Genomic DNA, 20,251 nt, shown 5'->3' with positions numbered 1-20,251 from the left:
ATTAATGACAGTGAAACTTACACTACTCCATTGTTTTGACTCTTTCTTTTTGCATCTGAGTGGCAAAATAAAAGCCTCTAGATGTGCAATACTATTTTCAAAGTGTGCTGAAAGAACCCGGGGCTCAGTGTATTTGTCCCAAGGCTGGGTTTTGGGCCTCCAGCGGTCAGTGCTCTTTTGTGCTGTGTCCACGACACTGTTTATGAGGTATTTGGAGTGATTTATGAGTGTTGCTTTTAGAAATCAGATCCTCTGGTAGCCTGTATGTTTACAGGACACTTACTAATGTGCTGAAATGTAGATTGTGAGCTCTCATCATTGCTGGTATTTTCAAACTTTCAAAAAAGAACATGGTGAAGGATAGAGGAGTTACATATGTTGGTGATAAGGGAGTCATGGAAGGGAAGCAACTGCAGAGAGATTCAAGAGCATCCTAGGAGTTACAATGGCAAACTTAACCACTATGAGCGTTTTATTTTGAAGTGAAAATCGTGAAGTGAAAACTTGGCTGAATTCCAGTCCTATAGTAATAGGTGCAAGTGTTTAAATTGTTGCGAAATTACTTTAATCTTTGACATTGTTTTCCACTTCTAAAGTGCTAATGTACAGTGAAGTACAACAACAATAAGAATTTACAGGCAAAATCAGCGGCAACTAGTACCCTGGAGAGGTACAAACAACACTGCATTGCTCACTTCCACTCTCAGGCATCCATACACGCGGCTAGCACACACGTACACACACACATTCATACACATTTCCCCTGCCCAGCCCCATATTTTTACAGTCTTTCTATATACATATGAGTTTGGCTGTTCCACAGAACTTCCACAACAGCTAAATAGTTGGATGTGCACTTCCCTGGGTTTATGCGGCGCCTTCCCTGCATTCTGTTCTTGCTTCAGTAGCCTGTCTGGCAATTGACTGGGAATATGGTTAGCCCCTACACTTTGCCACTCTTGTGACATAAATCTGCCTGTTTTCCACTGACTTCCTTCTAGTGCTATACTGAGAAATTGTGCAAAGGTCCATTTCTTCACCTGGGCTAAATGTCAAACAGGTTAGCGTACAAAGAGAACAGACTGTTTAGAATCTGTTCATTCCAGTGTCATGTTTGCTCTACAGTCAGTTTTGCCATTCAGTGTGTCACAGATGGCCTCATGGTCCCCACTGCTGGAAGCTTGGCTGCCAGCAGGAACGTGTCCATTGCGCTCTGTTAAGAGGTTGAAGGTAAAGAACTGGCATGGGTCCTTTTGTCTGCTGCCTTCCTGTAAGGGGCTCAGGAAAGAGCTGGAGTTTTTCCATTCCTGGAATGTGCACATCTCCATATGTGGGTGAGTGATTTTGCTCAGGTAGCCGGGGCTGGGAGATGCTGAAGATAATGTCCTCTGACTGCCACTTAGGAAACTCCCGCTATCTTCCAGTGAGTCCTTCCTGGGGTGTTCAAAGGAGCACCGATTCCAGTTCCTGTAGCTGTAGGCCCACCACCCCAGCTGCTTTCGACGGTGGCACTGGCATTTTAGGATCTGTATAAAAGCCCTCTTGAACTCTTTGCTTGAGCAAGGGTAGATGATTGGATTCAAGCAGCTGTTAAAGTAGCCAAGCCAAAAAATCACCTTGAAGATCATTTCAGGGGGCTTCAGAGCTGAAAACAGAGATCCTGTCCAGAAGAAACAAGCAGAGACAATATCTGAGATAATTGGTTTGCCTGCCTTTAGGAAGGGTAAATGTCCCATCAGATCACTCTTAGAACCTGTTTATTAAAAATCCTTATTGCATGTTGCTTTCATTTTTGGTCTTTTGGTAATAAAATGTTATTTTTGTTATTTTTAAAGCTAATAAGGAAATCCTTTCCACCATCTGAAAGCTAACGGAGCACATCATAATTAATATAGAATTAAGAATTAAAAAGCAGTCCTTGTGTTTATATGTACACATCTGTTGCACTAACATCTATTGATCCCAATGAAAGACCAAACCTCCATTGTTGAAGCTGTTGCACAATGCACACATGGAATAAGGCTGTGCCTTCTCAAAGAGCTTTCGAATGTCATTTTTGAAGAAAAAGTTCTAACTGTTCTCAGGCTTCCTGGAAAGAGTGTGTTCAGACATACCTTATAACTTCCAATACATTCTCTGGCAGCTCCTAAACATCACCCCATTTATCTAGATTATTATGATAGTACAAACCTCTTGAAACCTGAAGTTAATTGTGGTGCTTCCAATATCCCAGGCATTCATAAAAATGGTGTAACCCAAACAAAGAGGTTATTTTATGAATAATTCCTCTTCCATTCACAACCAAATAATTTCCCTAAAGAGGCTGCCCAAATGAAAAACTCATACTGGGAAATCAATTTCATGTACTTTTAGTATTAAAAGCAAGCAATTGATAGCTAAATTTAGCAAATGGGGCTTTGTAAAAGAACGTATGACATTTTTTAAGCAAAACAGGCATTCAACAGTTATCCAGCTGGGAAAACACCTTTGTGTCTGGCTGAAGTAATCAAAGAGCAGGGATTCAGGAGAGAATTCTTATTTCAAGAACTGGAGTTAGATTTGAAGTGTTTTTCAAATGGAAGGCGACACTCAAGCCTGAATGTCACATCTCTGAGAAGAGCGACCTTTCACACTGGAGTGGTTTCAGATTCCCTGGGCTGTGAAAGCAGCTGAGTCAGTTCTGACTGTCAGGATGCCTTAGTGGGGAGGGATGTGATTCTAGGCATATTTCCCATCTCATAGCAATGTAGAGGCCGTGGCTTGGGCCTCAAAACTATGCAAAAGCACTTCCTAGCTTCTTGGATAAATAGCTCATATGTGCCACAGCAGATACTGCTGTTTGTAGATGACAGTGCTGGCCTGCTGCTGGCTATAGGGGTCTGAATCTTCTTAGCTCACAAGAAAGCCAAAGGGAGGTAAGTATGTATCATGCCTCACACATCCACTGCCCTCCTCTGTGTGTCAACTAGTCCCTGAGCTGGCTTAGAAGTGAAAATAAGATGCTGAGATGGCATCAGCTATCTGGAGAGACTCTTCCTTCCCCTCACTTGGGCAATAGGAGTCAGGAAAGATCCTGTGAATCCAGAATAATAGATTTTTTTCCCTGGCAGTGTTTTGGGACAGTGCCAGCTAGCACTAGCTCTACCTATTGCCTCGGAGCTAAGCAACATGCTAGTCCTTAAGGTTAAAATGGAGGTTTTAAATTACAAGGTTCATAGTATTTCTTTCATGACTCTTGCACGTTACTGACTTTTTCTCCATGTGCAAGACTCTTGTCAGTTGAACCCATGTCCCTTATTGCTTTGTTGCTGCTAATGATTTGCAGGGTTTGACAAATGCCTCTTCTCTCCATTTGATGGAGATCCTCCATCTATCCTGATTGATATTGCAGGAAGTACAGAGTACATCATGTCTAGCATCAAAGAAACCACGAATTGTATTTGATGAATTTCCAACAGATAAATCAATGCAAGCACTTCAACCATGTCTTGTGAGTGTTACATACTCTTTGATGAAAGATTCAGTGACAATTCCTGTAATTCTATGGAATAAGCCATTAAATGGGTGTCAAATTCTTATAAAGCTTTAGGAAAAGTTGATCTAAGTTTATAACTGCAGCCAAGATGAGGAAGATGCTCCAAAACCTCCCACATGCCCAGTTGCAAAGCTTTTCAGGATTCATTTTGTAAATAATTATTGCTAATATTTTCCCTTCAGTTTAGGGAAAAGAGAAGCTTTGTGACTTTACAAAACAAGTAGAAAGCATGATTATGTACAACAAGGAACTTTTTGGAGCTCATACTGATAAATTTCTTAAATTGTTTTCTGGAACTCTTTTAAAATATAAATTATTTTTAGCTCTTAAAGCCCAGTAAACCTCGTGACGTGGCTAAAGAGTTCCCATTTTTTCTTATGTGTGAATGTTGAGTGAGCAGTGGTGAGTTTTTCCAGATCAGTTGGTTTGCCTTTCTCTCATACTGTAACAATTGAAAATCTACAGGACATTCCTCTACCAGATTCAAATATTTTTAGGCAGGTTAAATACGAACAGAGTAAATGCTATGGTATAGTTTTCAATAAAATAAAAAAAATAATTAAGGACGTTTACTGACAAATTTTGTGAAATTCCCTAAGGACAAATAAAATGAGCTAAGCTATAAAGAAGAAAATTGGGAACCAATGCAGATAAATGAGTTGTGCTTGCGTAATCTATATTGCACCAAATGAACCAAATATAACTACATACAGTAAAGGCTAAGAGACCAAGTAGGGAAAAAGATAAAAAGCTGAGTGCTGAAAAATGGCTAAGCTTTGTAAACTGCTTCAAGAAATGTGTTCTTTAAGAGAAAAAGGTAAGGAGCTTATGTCTATCTTTCATGATAATCTATTTTTCAAATGCCATTTGAAAAAAACGACAGCAGGCCATTTTCAGCAGCTGCAGCAAGCATTTTCGAAGCTCTTTTATATTAAAGGGCAGCAACACAAAAGAGCAGAGAATTTCCTCATAGCAACCCTGACTGACGGAGACACCTTGTGTTCAGGCCTGATTCTGGAAAAATCACTGAGCCCGAATCAAGCATTTAAAAGCTATCATGACCCTAGCTGAGTCATTAACAGAAAATCTGGAAATAGATCAGTTTGGAAAGCTATGTGGTGGTGCGATTTAAAAATAAAGATCAGCATTTCACTACAATAGTAGAAAAGTTTTGAAACTAAGAAATTCAGGAATAAGTCTCAAGGAGTTAATGAAAACATTAAACACTACCTCATTCTCCACTTTTTCCTGGTTCTGCAAACAGCACAATGCAAGTGTTGCTTGACTCTTAAATTATACACAAACTAGTAGATTAAGTTTTCACAAGAAGGTGAGGAAGTATGCTTTTCTGAACAAGGAATATTAATTTGATAAATAGGCCATTGAGTTATTGACTGGTGTGTTAATTGCTCTTCCTTCAGACTGATGTATTAAAACTGGATAGAATTCTTCTTAACTGCTCTACCCTTTCTTATATATACATATATGAGCAACTGCTCTGATCAGAGATGGATTTCATTCATTGATGAATTTTGTCTATGGTGTAATGCGCTATTACTTGCTAGTTTTTTCAAAAGTCAGGTGGTAGACGATTATTCCAAGAAGGCCCTAGCAATAAGAGAGGTCGCTGCAGTCCCAGTGAGAGTAAGTTCATATATAGAAGCACGACTCATTTGCTCTCAGATAGCACTTCTCATCTGTCAGTCATCCTGACTTCATGCCATCCTCCTGATTTTACCAGTAGGCAATCTGAGCTGGGGGAAGGTAAAAGCAATCAGCTGAAGGTCATGTGCTAAATAATTTTCACCGGTAAGAAAGTTTTGGTTTTACCAGGAGGAGAACCATGAAACCTGGCATGACTCTCTTAACCACTAGAACTCACAGTGGGTAGTACAGCGCATTCAAGTAGTGTGTTTGGTGGGTTCCTGCTACCTTCACCACCACCCAAGAAGAAGCAGAATTCAGGAATATTTTCTGAGATTAACAGAAACTGGTTGACGCACGTGAGCACATACATTGCTGGCCCTGCAGAGGCTATATGCGATGACTACATGATCATAGCAAAACTCTACTTATGAAGGGATCCATGGCTAATGAAGGGATCCTCCACCACCAAAAGCTACAGGTGCTCTGAAATGTAGTAGTTTTGTAATACAACTTCCATCACGGTGAAGGAAAAAGGACTGAGGAGAGACATCACAATTCGTCTTTAAAAACATAAAAGTTACATGCAAAGAAGAAGGAAATTAAATTGTTTTCCATGTCCACAGTGGCAAATATATGAAGCACAGTGATTTGAATTGCAGCAAGACAAACAGATTATGGATTGGGAAACAATTTCTGTCTTCCAAGACAGGAAAATTCTGGAACATACTGCCTAAGAAGGGTGTAAAAATCTAACCCTGGAAGCTCTTAAAAACAGAGTAGACACACATGTACTGATTTATGTACAGCTGATCCAGCCTTTGGGTTGGAGGATGCCCTGAATGACCTCCTCAGATCCCTTCTAGTCCTACTTTCTCTGATTAACTCTGCAGAATATAACTGTTCATCAGGAAAACTTTATGGCTTAAGTTTTGGCAGCCCAGCAGAGTTTTGCATTTGCAGTACTGGAATCCCACTGACACTGTAGTCTTAGATCCCCTTGGTAAATATATCCATTATTTAGGTTGAGGATTAACTGTTAGAAAAATGGAATGTCTGAGACAGATACTTATTTGAGCACTTACTCTCTTAGGGCTATGGAAAGTTTCTGAGTTTTTGTATTCGGTCCCTCCTCACTGGGTGGAATCCCAGCCTGAGTTTTCTACAGAGCGAAGAAAAGCTGTTCTTTATAATCCAGAAGGTGGTTTAGGTGGATGTTGCTATACATGCCATGTATTTCTAAATATAGTTTAATTTGGTGACTATTAGGCAAAGCTCCACTGCCTTTCACCATATAAAGATATGAAAAATATTTTGATTAGCTTGTATATTTTTAACATTACCCTTTTCCCTACCTTATTCTTGGAATTAGCGACAATACCGTCTATTTAGCTGCACACATACTTTACCTCATAATTAACCTGTCGGGAGCAAACAACTGCGGGCTATTTTGGTACCTTGATAAAATGATAAAGCTAAGCCTACTAGACACACTCTCTAAACATCAGACTAATATTTCCTTCCCTAATCTCCAACTACGTTCCCATCACAGTCTGATAAACAGATTAAATATTTCCCTGTACTGATTTAGATTGCTTTTCAAAATGGCTGGAAAATTTTGCATATGATTATCTCCTCAGTGATTTATTTGTGATAGGGGTAGCCAGAGTAGACTTCTCTACTCAAACTGATCTCTCTCCTGATGCTTCGTGTTTAACAGCTTCATTCTAAGGGAATGTATATTTTCTATTCTCTTTTATTTTTCTGCACTAAACCATGTGATTTATTAAACATAGCACCACAATCTTACCTCTGATTGCACCTTTGACACTGATGAAGTTTTTGCAAAGCCTGTGTCCAGCACACATGGAGAACAGGAAATACTTCAGAAACTCAATACTGTGCACCCTCAATAAATTAGAAAACATTGTGGGAAACAATTTGCTGTATTAATTGTCTTCACATATTCTGCAGAATATCTGGCCAGAACATCACTGAGCCATTAAAGTTCAGAGTCCACTGGAGTCAGTGGGAGTCTTTGAAAGCCTTTGTAAAGGCTCATAAGGACTTCAGTGGACTTTGGAAGAATCCTTAAAATAGCAGGGTGAGCAGCAGGACTGGCTTAATCCCAATACTCTTAATTAAGTAAAACTCTTCACTGAAGGAAGTTTTGATGTAGCCCTCTGCAGCAGAGAAACACACGCACACACACTCACACACGCACACATACACACACACTACTCTCATATTCTTTCCTGCTCTGTTACTTTTCTTCCATCTACATACCTGCTCCTTTGCTACCTCTCACAACTGACTACTGTATTCGTACAGAAAGGAGGGTGGGAAAGTTAAGACCTTCTATTCAAGGATCCTTCATGTAATAGTTGGCGAGCTTCTTGACAAAAGTGTAATACACAGGACATGTTTGAGTTTCCACTTCCACTTTATGGAAGACGGAACTTAGCATCAAAATTAGACGTGCCAATGCAACCAACCAACCAACCAAAACCCTCCAAACTACTTCCAGGAGAAGGGAGAAAACTTGCTACTCCAGTTGTGTGCACATGCAAGGTGATCAGACACTATAGTGATTAGCTAGAGTTCGAATCTGAAAAATAACATGTAAGATAATGTTTATGAGCTAAAACTTTTAAAATTGCCTTTGATATCTCTGTCCCATTCTGCTCTGTGTGCTACTTCCAGCCACACAGAGGAAATAAACAACTATGTATAAGTGACCAACAGTTGTTTGTGATGACAGTCATTTGTGAGATACCACTGGGTTCCATTGTGTGGTTATATTTCCTCCCTTCATCCTTCATGCAAGGAATATATATATATTTATACGTGATGGGACTGAAAGCCAAGAACTTAATAGAATTACAGAATTATTGCAGTGGGAGGGGATGTTACGGGGTCTCTTGTCCAGCCCCTTGCTCAAAGCAGGGTCAACACTGCATTAGGTCCCCTGAAACCTTCCCTTCTCCAGGCTGAGGAAGCCCTGTTCCTTCACCCTCTCCTCACACAATGTGCTCCAGCCTCATAATCATTTTGATTGCCTCCACTGGACTCACTCCCGTTTACTGTTGTCTTACCCTGCATAGAATCATAGAATCATAGAATCATTGAGGTTGGAAAAGACCTCTAAGATCATCGATTCCAACATCGACCCAACACCACCACCCACTAAACCATGTCCCTAAGTGCCTCATCTACTCGTCTTTTAAATACCTCCAGGGATGGGGACTCAACCATTTATGCATGGATGCAGTACTCCAGACACGGTCTGATGAGTGTTGCGTAAAAGGGCATAATCACTTCATTCCGTCTACTGGCTCCGTTCCTGTTATAGAGTCATAGAATCACAGAATAGTTTGGGTTGGAAGGGACCTCTAAAGGTCATCTAGTCCAACCCCCCTGCCGTGGGCAGGGACATCTTCAACTAGATCAGGTTGCACAGCCCAATGTCCTGTAGCTTGCATTCGATAGGGACATTCGAATAGTTTTACATCCTATGTTAATGTTTGTGTGAGTCATCTTCACGGGAGAGGGTATTCTCTGTGTGTGTGTTTTCAAGAATGCCATATATTTATTATTTGTGCCCGGTGGGAGGAAAATTTTAAACTATTAATGATTTTTTAATCTAAAATTTACCACATTCTCCTTTACTGTCTGCCTTCCCTTTAATGTCTCTGCTTTTTCTTTTTCTGTCCAGGCATGTTCACTTTCCAGTTACTTATTTCCTTTCTTCCTCTTAATTTTTAAATATGTATTTCTACTCTCCTTATGTCTTACTTAGTTTTTAACTCCAACTGCTAATCTCCTTTCTAATCACTTTATGTTGTGATAACTGACTTTCCATTAATTAAACATCCATTTTTATAAGTTGTGTATTTGATATCAAGTATCTAAATTACTCATGGAATCATCAGTTCTGTTCAGAATCAAGTATTTGGTACTTAGATTAGATAATAGTTGGGCAGGAGCACTGCGAATTTCCTGGATTTAAGGAGAAAAAGTCTCTATGAATGAGTTTTGGGTTGTCAGGTGCTATGTTTTCTGTCTGTTACAAAAAAATCACATTTCAAAATCCAGTTTTGCTTAGATGTGATCCAACCTAGGGTGAGGGTATGTTTCTGTTTACTGGAACAAATACAACATTTGTTTTTATTGAAACAAAATGGTCTGGTGTAGTTTAAGTGCTTTGCTGTGTGTCAGTTGATATTCCAGTAATAGCAAACTAGCTACAATAAAATATGTCGTGAAACAATAATGGGGTAGAAGGAGAGCTTCACTGCACAGGTTTTTGTCATTGTCTTAAGATTAAAGAAAAGCCATAAAATTTGAAACTACTTGTCTGTATTCGTAACAAGTAGAAAATGAAGGATTTCAAAACTTGAAACACTGAGTGGGGATATTCTGGAGAGAAAACCACCTTCTTGTTTGAGTACTATAAAATAGAAATAGTTAGAGAATTGGTAATAAGTATTTGGAAGTTTTGTTGTAGAGTCTGGTCAAATTTAAATAGTTAAGGTAACCTTGGAAGGCAAACATATCCTCCTTCATTCAGAGGAGAGAATGATTCCATTTTGGTGCAGATTGGAATCATTCTGACTGGAGATAAATCTGAACTTTTCAACATTCTCCATAAGAGAAGATGCCAATGTTTTAAAAATCGCTGTAGTGGTCAAAAGCTTTGCAAACAAAATGATAACAAATGAGTTCTGAAACATGAAAATCAGGAAGCTTCAATAATATCAAACCCTGTCTCTCAATCTGCTCTCGAGAAGACAACTTTTGCAAAAATGGGTATTGTTTTGCAAGAAATTTGTTTTATGATGGAACTCAGCCTTCCTATGAAAAGCGACTTGATCAAATTTGTAATGTGATCAGCGAGAGACTTTCCCAGTGCTAGGCAGTAGATGGCTGCTGGTGGCCTGGCTGGGAACCTCCTCTTCTCCCCTGCAGTTCACGCTGTGACTGCTGCTGCAGCCGTAACTGCTGGTAGCTGCTAATGGCTAAGTTACAGCCACTTCTTAATGAACAGGGAAAGCTCAAATGCTACATGTATATAGATAGTAAAATTCTCCCTGTAAAAGTAATAAGCTGCCTCTGACCAGAGTTGTTATGAGTTTAGAGAATGCGGAAAGGATGTGTTTGTCTTTTATTTAAGCTTTCTGCGGCCCTTTCTACCACATGCTTAGCCAAGTCAGCGTGCCAAGGTTTTAAAGCTAATTGGATTTCTAAAGCTCCTGATCTCTTTCCTTCCAGCATTCAGTGTTTGTTTACATTCCCCTGGATTTATTTAATACAGGAAAAAAACCCACAGTTTACAAACAGTAGAGGATGAAATAGAGAGTATGGTTATAAAATTAAGAGTTGATCAAGCTGGGAGGGACTGCAGGCCTTCTGGAGAAGAGGGTTAGGATAACAGTGAAAAAAGATCTTGAGAAATAGGAAGAGCATCCAAAATCAACAGAATAAAATTCAATAAAGAAAATTAAAGGAAAGATGGTTAAATTATAACTACTACAAACCAGTAATGATGGCTAGCGTTTGGTTATGGCTTTCAAGCATGTTGGTGTCTCTGTGGGGTGCCTTGGGGTGCATATCCCAGCGGTGCCTGGGCTGCCAGGCTGGGGGACACCATGGGAATCACAGTTACCCCGCAGTCACCAACATGCTCCAGACCTGCACTCCCATGTTTGTGGGTAACTTATGTGTGTGTGTTGGGGGGAGCACTCTGCTGTTGAGGAAGGAGAAATATCAAATAAGGAATAACTGACTAGGGAATTACATTGCAGAAGATAATGTGGGAGAAATAGAAATACAAATACGATGCTGTTGCAAGTACAGTAGTTCTCATTCTTCATTATATTAATAAGTACGTTAGGTATATGTGCATGGATCTAGGCCAGCTAGTAAGAAAAGTGACCTGGTTGTGAGGAATTTATGTCCTAGAACTGACTGCCTATAGCAGTTGCGGGATTCTCTTTGCTGGAGCCTTCTGGCCCTATGGTGAGCAAATACTTGTGAAGGGTGATGAAGGTATCATTCAGCCAGTCCTCAGCCCTTGAGTCTTTCATTTCCCTTCAGGAAGGGGAGTCAAGGAATGTTGAGTCAAGGAATTCACACAGAGGTGTCTCCCCTAACTGTTCTGACAGGGTAAAAGTGGTTTATACTCATTCCTCCATCCCATTCAAACAGGGAAATAAAAGTCTGCAAACCAATACATTATTGGTATTAACTAAACTCAGTAACTGCTACCAATCTAAGGGCTGATCCTGTGTAGACAAGTTCTTAAGCAGGCAAATGAAAGTAGCAGACATACACAAATGCAGAATCTGACCATAAAGAGTACTTCCCCTTATGGATATGTTCATGAGTAAGAGCAAAGCCTAAGGAAAACATTTTCCTTGCTGTCTTGTAGGCTGAGAAAGGTTATTGTTTCTATTTTCTTATCCTAATTAAAATCCACAATTTCTTGTCATCCACACTGTCTCTCTCTGATAAAGGGTGCCTCATATTTCAGATGAACAAATCACTTCTGTGAGACCTGCATGAACTTCAATCACAATGGCTCAAATTTGAGAGCCTTTTAAAGGCTCCAAAAATAGAGATTTATCTAGAATGGCCAAAATAAAACCAGGACTTTACTTCCCTTGAAGCTTTGCTGATGGAAGTTGTAGTACAGATAGGGATTAGATCTTTTTTTTTAAAACCCAGAGTTGCTACACCTTCTTATATTACAAGCAACTGCAAAGCAGAGTAGCTCTATTTGCATTTTTAAAGGGACAGTGCCTACATATTTAACCAGAGAGCTACTAACAATGGCACTCCTGGCATGGTAAGATTGTCTCTGATAGGCAGAAGTTAAGAGATAATCTGTGATTTCCAGGGGTCCTGCTCTGGTCTGCAGTCTATGACTCTCCTTCCTACAGCATCATACAAAAGATGATGTTGATGCTTAAAGCATTGAGACTTGAAAATTATTTTTAAAAACTTATGGTACAACAGACCATTTGCAAGTTGGTGTTTAGAAGAGCAATAGAAAAGACAAATAGGGGCTTTATTTGCCCAGCCCAGAAAGAGGAAGAAAGAGGAAAGCTGTAGTTTAAAAAGGAACAGTAAAAAAAAAGCAACAGGGTTAAGGTTTTTCATGCCTCATCCATAGTTGTCATATTAGCAAAAATTCCGAGTATATCTTGAATACCAAAATATGGAGATACAAGATACGGAAAATACATGAGAGATGGAAAAATTCCATCAAGCACTTACATTCTTGACACGAACCCTATATATCCTTGTATACACTAGTCTACCACCTCTCAGTCTAGAATAGCTATGACTTACACCATGGAGGGAATTCACTTGTGTTTAAATTGTGTTGCCCTCACATAAATATGATAAAATCAAGATCAATTTTAGTAAGAATCTTGTTTGGTACTCTAAAACTGACAGTAGATAGGGACAGAAACATGATATTATTGTTGTTATTATTTTGTCCAAAAGAGTTAGACTTTTGCAGATTGCTAACTAGAAAGAATATGGGCCAAGCTTATGCTTGTTTTGAAAGGATTAGCTGATTAAGGGAGTCTAGAAAAGCTAATCTAAATCTGCTGACATTTCATTTATTATACTTAAATATCTTCAGTGACTGGGCATGCTTTGGTGTCTTTTTCTCCCCTTCTTGCTTCTGACTTATAACTGAGACAATCTGTCTTGGACATGGTTAGTAAATAATAGGACTCCAGCATGGAATTGAATAACACAGCTACAAAGATATTGTATGAATTTCCATTATATTTTTTCCCTTTTGTTATTTAGAGACTGATGGTTATTGCTTTTCAGTTTCCAGGTATCACTTGAAAGCCCATCAAAATAGCTCAAAGTCTTGCAATGGGCTATGGAGGAGGACTTTAGTGAAGATACTAAAATACCCATCACTTTTTGTTCATGTCTGTATTTCACAGATAGATACACTAAAGAACATGCAGCTGAGATCCTGAGGTGTGGCCTTGATGCTTTAGGACCATTTCCACATGTATAACTTTACTCAGTGCTTTCATCATGACTACCAACCTGAGCAATAGCACATATGTTTGCAAATGCCTTTGGAATAAGTATCTTGTGTCCACTGCCTTGCTGGATGCTGGATGCTGAAAGCAGTGTTTCCTCTGAAATTATCACTTCTCTCCTGTCTTTGATTTCAGTAGTTTTGAGATTTCCTATTACTGCCCAGTGGCTGAGTCCTGAATTTTTTTTTCCTTGGAGCTTTCTGATCACCTGAGATAGGAGTTACTGCCATCTCTGAGGCTGAATAGTCACCATGGGTTGATTTCTTTGTATTTTTTCTGTATTGCTTTGCGTATTTGCTTTGGTAAGACTGTATGCTTTAAGATTTCCCTTTGTTCCTCTGACCTGCAAATCAAAAGCCTGCATAGGAAGTATCCCAGAATTTGTGCAGTTTCATCTGCTTTGATAACAAACAACTTTGTTCTAAAAAACAGAAGTCTGTAAGTAACTGATAATTGGCATCCTTTGCAAACCAAATAGCTTAAACTAGGGCTTAAGGGAGGCTATTTTAGTAGTAAAATGAATCATCTTGAAATAATCTAGTCCTCCACGTGTGACAAAACATGCTGTACTGATCACGAAATGACCTTATGATGTTTAGTTTTACAGGAATTGGCTAGAAAATAGGAGGAGCAGGTTCCTGCTATCATCTGTGCAATTGAACGTTGTACCAGAGATTGACCTGCAAGTGGGCAGAGAGTCAGATTGCCACATGTATCATTAATTTGTCCAAATTCTGTATAACTATTAACTTGAGGGCATCAAATCTAGAGAGCTAGGCTAGTTAGAGAGGGGAAGAGGGGGCAAGACCAAAACGAGATGAAAAACAAACCAGGCCTAAAGCCTTGCAGAAAGCAGAATCCACTTGCATTGACAGCACTGGACCTAATGCCTTGAAGTGTTTCCCATGGGAAACTAAGTGGCCTAATTTGGTATTCTTGGTTCAGAGGTGCAGAAGTTGGCCTGATGTAACATAAATCTACATACTGTACTTGAATAACATTTTATTTTAAGAATAATTTTGTATTGGCTGACCTGTAGCATGCAGAATATTTTTATGTTCTTTTTTATTATTTTATAGAGACGTTTCAAAAGCTTCATACATAAGGATAATCAAAACAGTTGTACTTCATTATGAGGCTCTTGGGATCTTAGCCCACTGCCAGTTAAGTTAGAAGAATTTTGTTTCTGACTTCAGTGGATAAGATCACAGGTTTTGTGGGAGCAGAGGGAGTTAGGCACTGAACTAGGAAGTGAATAATGCTCTGCTGATCTCCACTGGAGTTAAGCAATAGGCTGGGGAAGTTAATATGCTTTGGTTAAAGTACTAGAAGTGGTGAGTTTTCCCTTTGCAGGGGGGGTGCATGTGTGTGTCTGGGAGAAGACTGGCAAGCCCACTCTGATATCTCAATTAACAGGAATGAGACTAAACTTTTACCTAGTAGCCAGGGGGAAACATATTATCCTTCATTTTGGATTCATTTTTTTAATAAAGGTATTGGCATAAAATTGGATATTCCTTTGTTTAAAAGAGGGAGTTTTAATGAGTGTTACCTTATTTCTGCAGGACTCTAGTCTTTAGGTAGAAATCATCTATTTTACTCAGCATTTTTCAGCAATGCATATTTAATATAGTCCTGATGCCTAAGAAAGGATTTGTATGAGGGGAAAGAAAAGAAACATTTATTTTAAAGAAGCAAGATACTTACTCTTCAAAGCTGAGTCACTGAATTTATGACACAAGAAGTTGTCTCAAAGACACATATGTCTTCATTTTATTTTTTATGCTTTGCCACAAATAATTTTGAGTGGCAAGACAACTGTTTACAAAACCATGGAGCATTTATGAATGTGCGCAACAAGGATATTCTGTAGCTCTATTGCGCTCTGGAAAGAATATCTGGTAGCTACTCAAATAAAAACAAATTCTCACATGATTCTCTTTGATACGAGTTTTGCTGCTTCATCAGGTGCTTAACACTGAAGGCAGCATGGTTCAGTCCTACAAAAAGAGATTGTGGGTCATTCTTCATGCTGATCATTTCGTGATGCTCAGTACATCATAGTGTCAGTGCTGTAATTCCTCTCTGTACCTGTATACAGAGCTCTGTCAGAGAGCTTTCCTTGCAAAGCCTTTTGATTCTTGCTTGAAAAACATTCTGTAAATGTTAATATTATTTCTTTTCCTTTGTTGTGGAATATTTATTCAAGCAATATCTCTGCTTTCAGCACCGCGTCAGTTCCCAATATATATCTGCCACCTGATGCAATAATCCTTTGTCTGGGATATCAAAATGGGTAGCTGCGGAATATATTGAAATGCCAGAGTGGAAGAATTTTAATTTTGCCTGGAAAACTAGTAGCAGAGCTGAGAACACTTTTAACATGAAGGAAACTCCTTGCCGTATAAGCAGATTTGTTAAGACATGATTTTGAGGTGTTGCAGAAATAACGTTTACCGATTGTCAAATGTTTTGTGGTTGGATCCTCAGAAATCCAGAGCTGCTCTGCTAACACCGTTCTGCAGAGTCATGGCATTACTGAGTGAAACAGGGAGCAAAAAAAATAGTAGAGATGCGGATGTGAGGATATGATTTTGGTTAATAGTGCAAATATAAGGTGTGAAAAATACAGGCTAAGGAAGAAGCCTATCCTTCCAGTGTAGTGAAGGTAAGTATCTTGTCTGGACTCAGTAGCAGAAAACGTATTGCAGTTTGCAGTCCTGCACTGATGAGCGAGTGGGTTGTGATTAAAGCACCCCAGGGCACCTATGGAGAGTTTTGTAAATCATCAGTACCTTTTGGATTCTATGGTTTGCCTATCACTGAAATTGATTTCATACCATTGTGTGCTTTTTGTAAGGGTTCATAATAGCATTTCATTTAATTTCGTGACTTCAAGACACAAAGCAAAAGATTTCTGGTATAAAGAATGTAGCACACAGCAAGTTCCTTAAGAAGTCTTTCTCCACTGCTCTACCCTCTCCTCCAGTTAAGAATGGCTGCACTATGCGTGTCAGGAAAAGGTCTTTTCCCCACCTGTTTTAGTGAGCAATGCTTTAGTCATGCCTAACATCATTAATTAACTTTGCACTGATACACAGAGATGAAAAGTACAAGGTTCTGCAATCTGCTGAATAAATTAAAAAAAGAGATCAGGGACAAGGAACAAAACCAGCCCTATTTCTAGTCAGCAAAACAAAGGGAAAGTACCGACTATTTAAATGCATTTGGATACTAGATTAGAAACTATGTATACCTTTTTTCCCCCCTTTCTTAGACTAAAGGCTGTCACTTAAGAGTTGGGCCCCTGAAAGGATTTCTAGACAGAGGACAGGAGAGCCAGCAGTCTATATTGCAACGCCAAGACGCTGATTTTTTCACTCTTCTAACTGACACAATGGCAACTCTTTCTGAATCTCGTCTTTGTGGGGCACCAGGCGCTCACAGCACTGAAGCGAGCGTGTTGGGGGTTACAGACACTCAGTCTGTGTTGAGTCAGAGCCCACAGCAGTGGGTTTAGCCCTTCAGGCCACCCAGCACCTCTGCCAGTACACAGTGTGCTGTGGTGGAGGCTTTCAGCCTGTCACCTCACTGATGCCTTGGACACAATTTATATGAGAGATAAAATCGTGTTGTGACAAGCAATAAATTCTCCACTCAGGTGTCTTAAGCAACGACTCATTAAACCTCCCAGGAAAGAACAGGAGCTTTGAAATAACTTCTCAAAGGGAAAACTGACACTCTTTCAAGGAACTTAATTGTTTCTCACATTTCTTCTGCCCTGTGACCATAATGTTTTTAATGGACTGGTCTGCATCTGTGTTCGTTGAACAGTATCAGTAGCTATACTGGCTTCTGCTAGCTAAGGGTATGCTCTGCTGCATGCACATTTGGTTTTTTTCTCCAAAGTTCCTTCAATAATTCAAAATCAAGGAGGGAATCTACTTTATCAGAGGATCATGACCTACTAGCTACATACCTAGTACTACTACTGGTACCATACGGTAAAAATATATTTCTATCCACCAGTATGTATTTTTGCAATAGTAGGAAACTTGCTCTATGTTGTAAACTTCCTTTAAGAGCCAGCACAAGGACTTAAACTTCAGTAGCCAAAGAGAACTTTGCTCACAATTTTCCTTCTGTTTGGAATTTTTCACATCCTTAACATTAGCTTTATGCAGATCTTGAATCGTTAAGATTTTTAAGTTTATGATACAATAAACTAGAGATTCTGGAGTTGCCCTGCAATAGCTTAAGTAGTTGTCTTGCAGTAAAGATTCTAGTCTAAATGATGTTACACATTCACTGAAATTATAATTTTATAACACTTCACCAGGACCAGGTTGCTGAACTCAGTTTAGTTTTCTACAACAGTCTAAAAATACTCGCTTACCACTCAATTAGAAATGTTTTGGTAGGGTAACTAAGTAAACATGAATACAGAACACTAATAAAGGCTTTTTCTCTCTTTTCTTTTTCTATCTCTTTCCATATTTAGGCTGCCAGATTGTCTGTGTCTCAGAGAAATGAATTTTGGACAGATATTTTTGAGAGCTTAGTAATTCAATGTCTTGAGATATTCCACTTCAGAGGTAGTGCTAGTATTAAAGACAATACAAGCAAATTTCACAAGGACTTGGGAACAGAGCAATGTGTTAAGGCTACATCAAATGCTTTAATAATATTTTAAAGTTGAAAGAGAACAAAGTGGCTGCCCAAAGCTCACATGGCAATCTTCTGAAATGCCTGAACTAAGACCTATTGAAACCAATGAGAACCTTTCTGTGGGGATCAGGGGGCTTTGTGTGTTTGCTTTTGGGATTTGATCAGTCACATTTGAACTGAGAACTAGAACTTTTTCAGCTTCCCAAAGCTCAGGGGAGTTTTGCACCTCATCATTAGATCAGGTTCATTTCCATTTAAGTCACCTAATAATGCCAGAAGACCTACTGTATTATAGACTGAACATCTAACAGTAAACTAAACCAAGAACATTTCAGTGCTGAAACTCTTTTTGTGTTCTTATCTAGGATTTTTGTTAAAGCATCCTATAAGAATGTTTCTGAAACCTAATTCAATTCAAACAGCGACCATAAAGGGGGATTTAATATATAAACTCTGAAGATATTGTCCCCTGATTTGACATCTGCCCCATCACTGAGAAGGACTACCAGATGAGCAGACTTTCTGCAGGCTGCACACTTTACGAAGTTTCAGCATGACTCTGAAAAAGCCACATCAGAAGTAAATTACTTTCATTTCCCTTCCTTCCATCTGTTCACGGCAGTTCTCAAAATGATAGCTACTTACCATTCATCTGATTTTTTCTATGACATTTTTGTAGTAAACAACTAACCCTCTTCCTCCCCCTCCCCTCGCAATCCCTTCATTACCAACTTACCTAGTGGCAGGACAATGAAGAAAGGTAGCCAGCACAAGATAAACATGCCAACCACAATTCCCAACGTCTTGGCTGCCTTCTTTTCTCTAGAGAATTTAAAAAGTTTGAAAGCTAAGGAGTTCCTGGGATTGTGACCCTTGGATTTGGTGCTGTTTAATGTGTCCTCATGAATGTTCCTGTAATGAATCCGTAAAGTCAGCTCCTTGGAGTTGGACATTTCTTTCATAACCCCAGCTTCCAGGTTTTTAGTAGTCCTTTTTGCCACTATGTAGACCCGACAGTACATCACGAGGATGACAATTAAAGGAATGTAAAATGACCCCAAGGAAGAAAACAAAGCATAGAATGGTTCTTCAGTGATACGGCACTCTTTATCGTCCTTGGGTGCTGGTTCTTTCCAGCCCAAAAGAGGCCCAATAGAAATCACCATGGAAAGGACCCAGACACCTAGGAGAGCTAAAATTGCCCTTCTTCTTGTTACCAAAGTTGGATACTGGAGAGAATAACGTACCCCTATATATCTATCTATAGAAATTGCACATAGACTTAAAATAGAAGCTGTACAGCATAGCACATCAACTGCTGCCCAGATATCACAAAATATCCTCCCCAAAACCCAGTAGCCAAGGATTTCCAGTGTAGCAGAGAATGGAAGGACAGTGAAACTCAGCAACAAATCTGCTATTGCGAGGTTAATTATGAAATAGTTTGTAGGGATTCTTAAATGTCTATTGCAAGCAACAGAGAGAATTACCAAGATATTACCTATAATAGCAAAGAGTATAAAGGCACCTAGGATAAGCCCCACAATTATCGCCCTACTGATATCCAAAGCAGGTGAATCCAGATTGCTTGCTGTCTCATTGGAGTTGTTTGCAGAAAGATTGCCATTATTTAGTGCAGGCACTTTCAAATATCCAGGTATTGATGAATTGGATTTATCGCCAAGGTAGGTATTCATCTTAAAAATCATCCTCCATAGCAAGTTATGATTGGATCCCTTGCATGACACGCAGATGGTTTGAGTTCAGCTGAAAGTTATCTCTCTACCCAAGAAGTTGCTGCAAAGCACCGGCCAGTTTTAGATTGAGAACTCATCTTCCCAGCAAGCTGTCAGCTATGAGCACGTAAAACTTGCACAGTGTGAAGTCCTCTGAAGCCTGTCAGAAATAATAGGCTGTTCAAACTTGCTTAATTTCTCATACGAACACGTTTAAACAGAAATTAGCAGGCAGAAGTCTTGGCTGGAGCTCGAAAGTAGCTGTTTCGATCATGATGTCCCTGAAATAAAAGACAGGTTTACTGTTTTCCCTTGTGCATTTGTGGTTCTGTTGGAAGGATGCCCCTGTCTAGCTGCTGTGACATGCGTCTCCAGGAAGGGTTTGTCAGCATTTAGGCAGCTCTGCATGAACTGGCTGCCTGTGCTCACGCTGCCTGTGCTAGTGACATCACCGCGGCCAGCCCCGTCACAGCGCTAGAGGGCAATGCAGTTCAAGTTAAAACTTCCATATCAAAGTCTGAAAGCTAACAAATGGAATATATCAATCTTAATTAAAGCATTTGCCACACAAATCTGGATTGGAAACCTTT

The 20,251-nt window shown here is 39.4% G+C and overlaps 1 protein-coding gene across 1 annotated transcript; it reads right to left on the bottom strand.

Annotated features, from left to right (window-relative positions):
• Positions 1–542: 542 nt before the first annotated feature.
• On the bottom strand, positions 543–20,040 carry LOC143166049 (alpha-1B adrenergic receptor-like). Its single transcript, XM_076350076.1, has 2 exons — positions 18,662–20,040; positions 543–1,660 (listed from the first exon to the last, which is right to left on the bottom strand). The coding sequence occupies exons 1-2, from the start codon at positions 19,632–19,634 to the stop codon at positions 1,098–1,100; spliced, it is 1,536 nt and encodes a 511-aa protein (XP_076206191.1). The 5' UTR covers positions 19,635–20,040; the 3' UTR covers positions 543–1,097.
• Between the last annotated feature and the right edge of the window lie 211 nt (positions 20,041–20,251).

Source organism: Aptenodytes patagonicus, chromosome 12 (genome assembly GCF_965638725.1).
Source record: "Aptenodytes patagonicus chromosome 12, bAptPat1.pri.cur, whole genome shotgun sequence".
Lineage (NCBI taxonomy): Eukaryota > Metazoa > Chordata > Aves > Sphenisciformes > Spheniscidae > Aptenodytes > Aptenodytes patagonicus.
Note: the sequence above shows the minus strand (reverse complement) of the source record. Positions and strands in the feature narration are given on the sequence as shown.

Bases quoted from the DNA above. Each gene is read 5' to 3' on its own strand.
- LOC143166049 (XM_076350076.1), bottom strand. From the start codon at position 19,634: ATGATTTTTAAGATGAATACCTACCTTGGCGATAAATCCAATTCATCA. The intron at 1,661-18,661 runs GTAAGTTGGTAA...TCTTCTGGACAG, and splicing joins CTTCATTGTCCTGCCACTAG to GATCTCTGTTTTCAGCTCTG.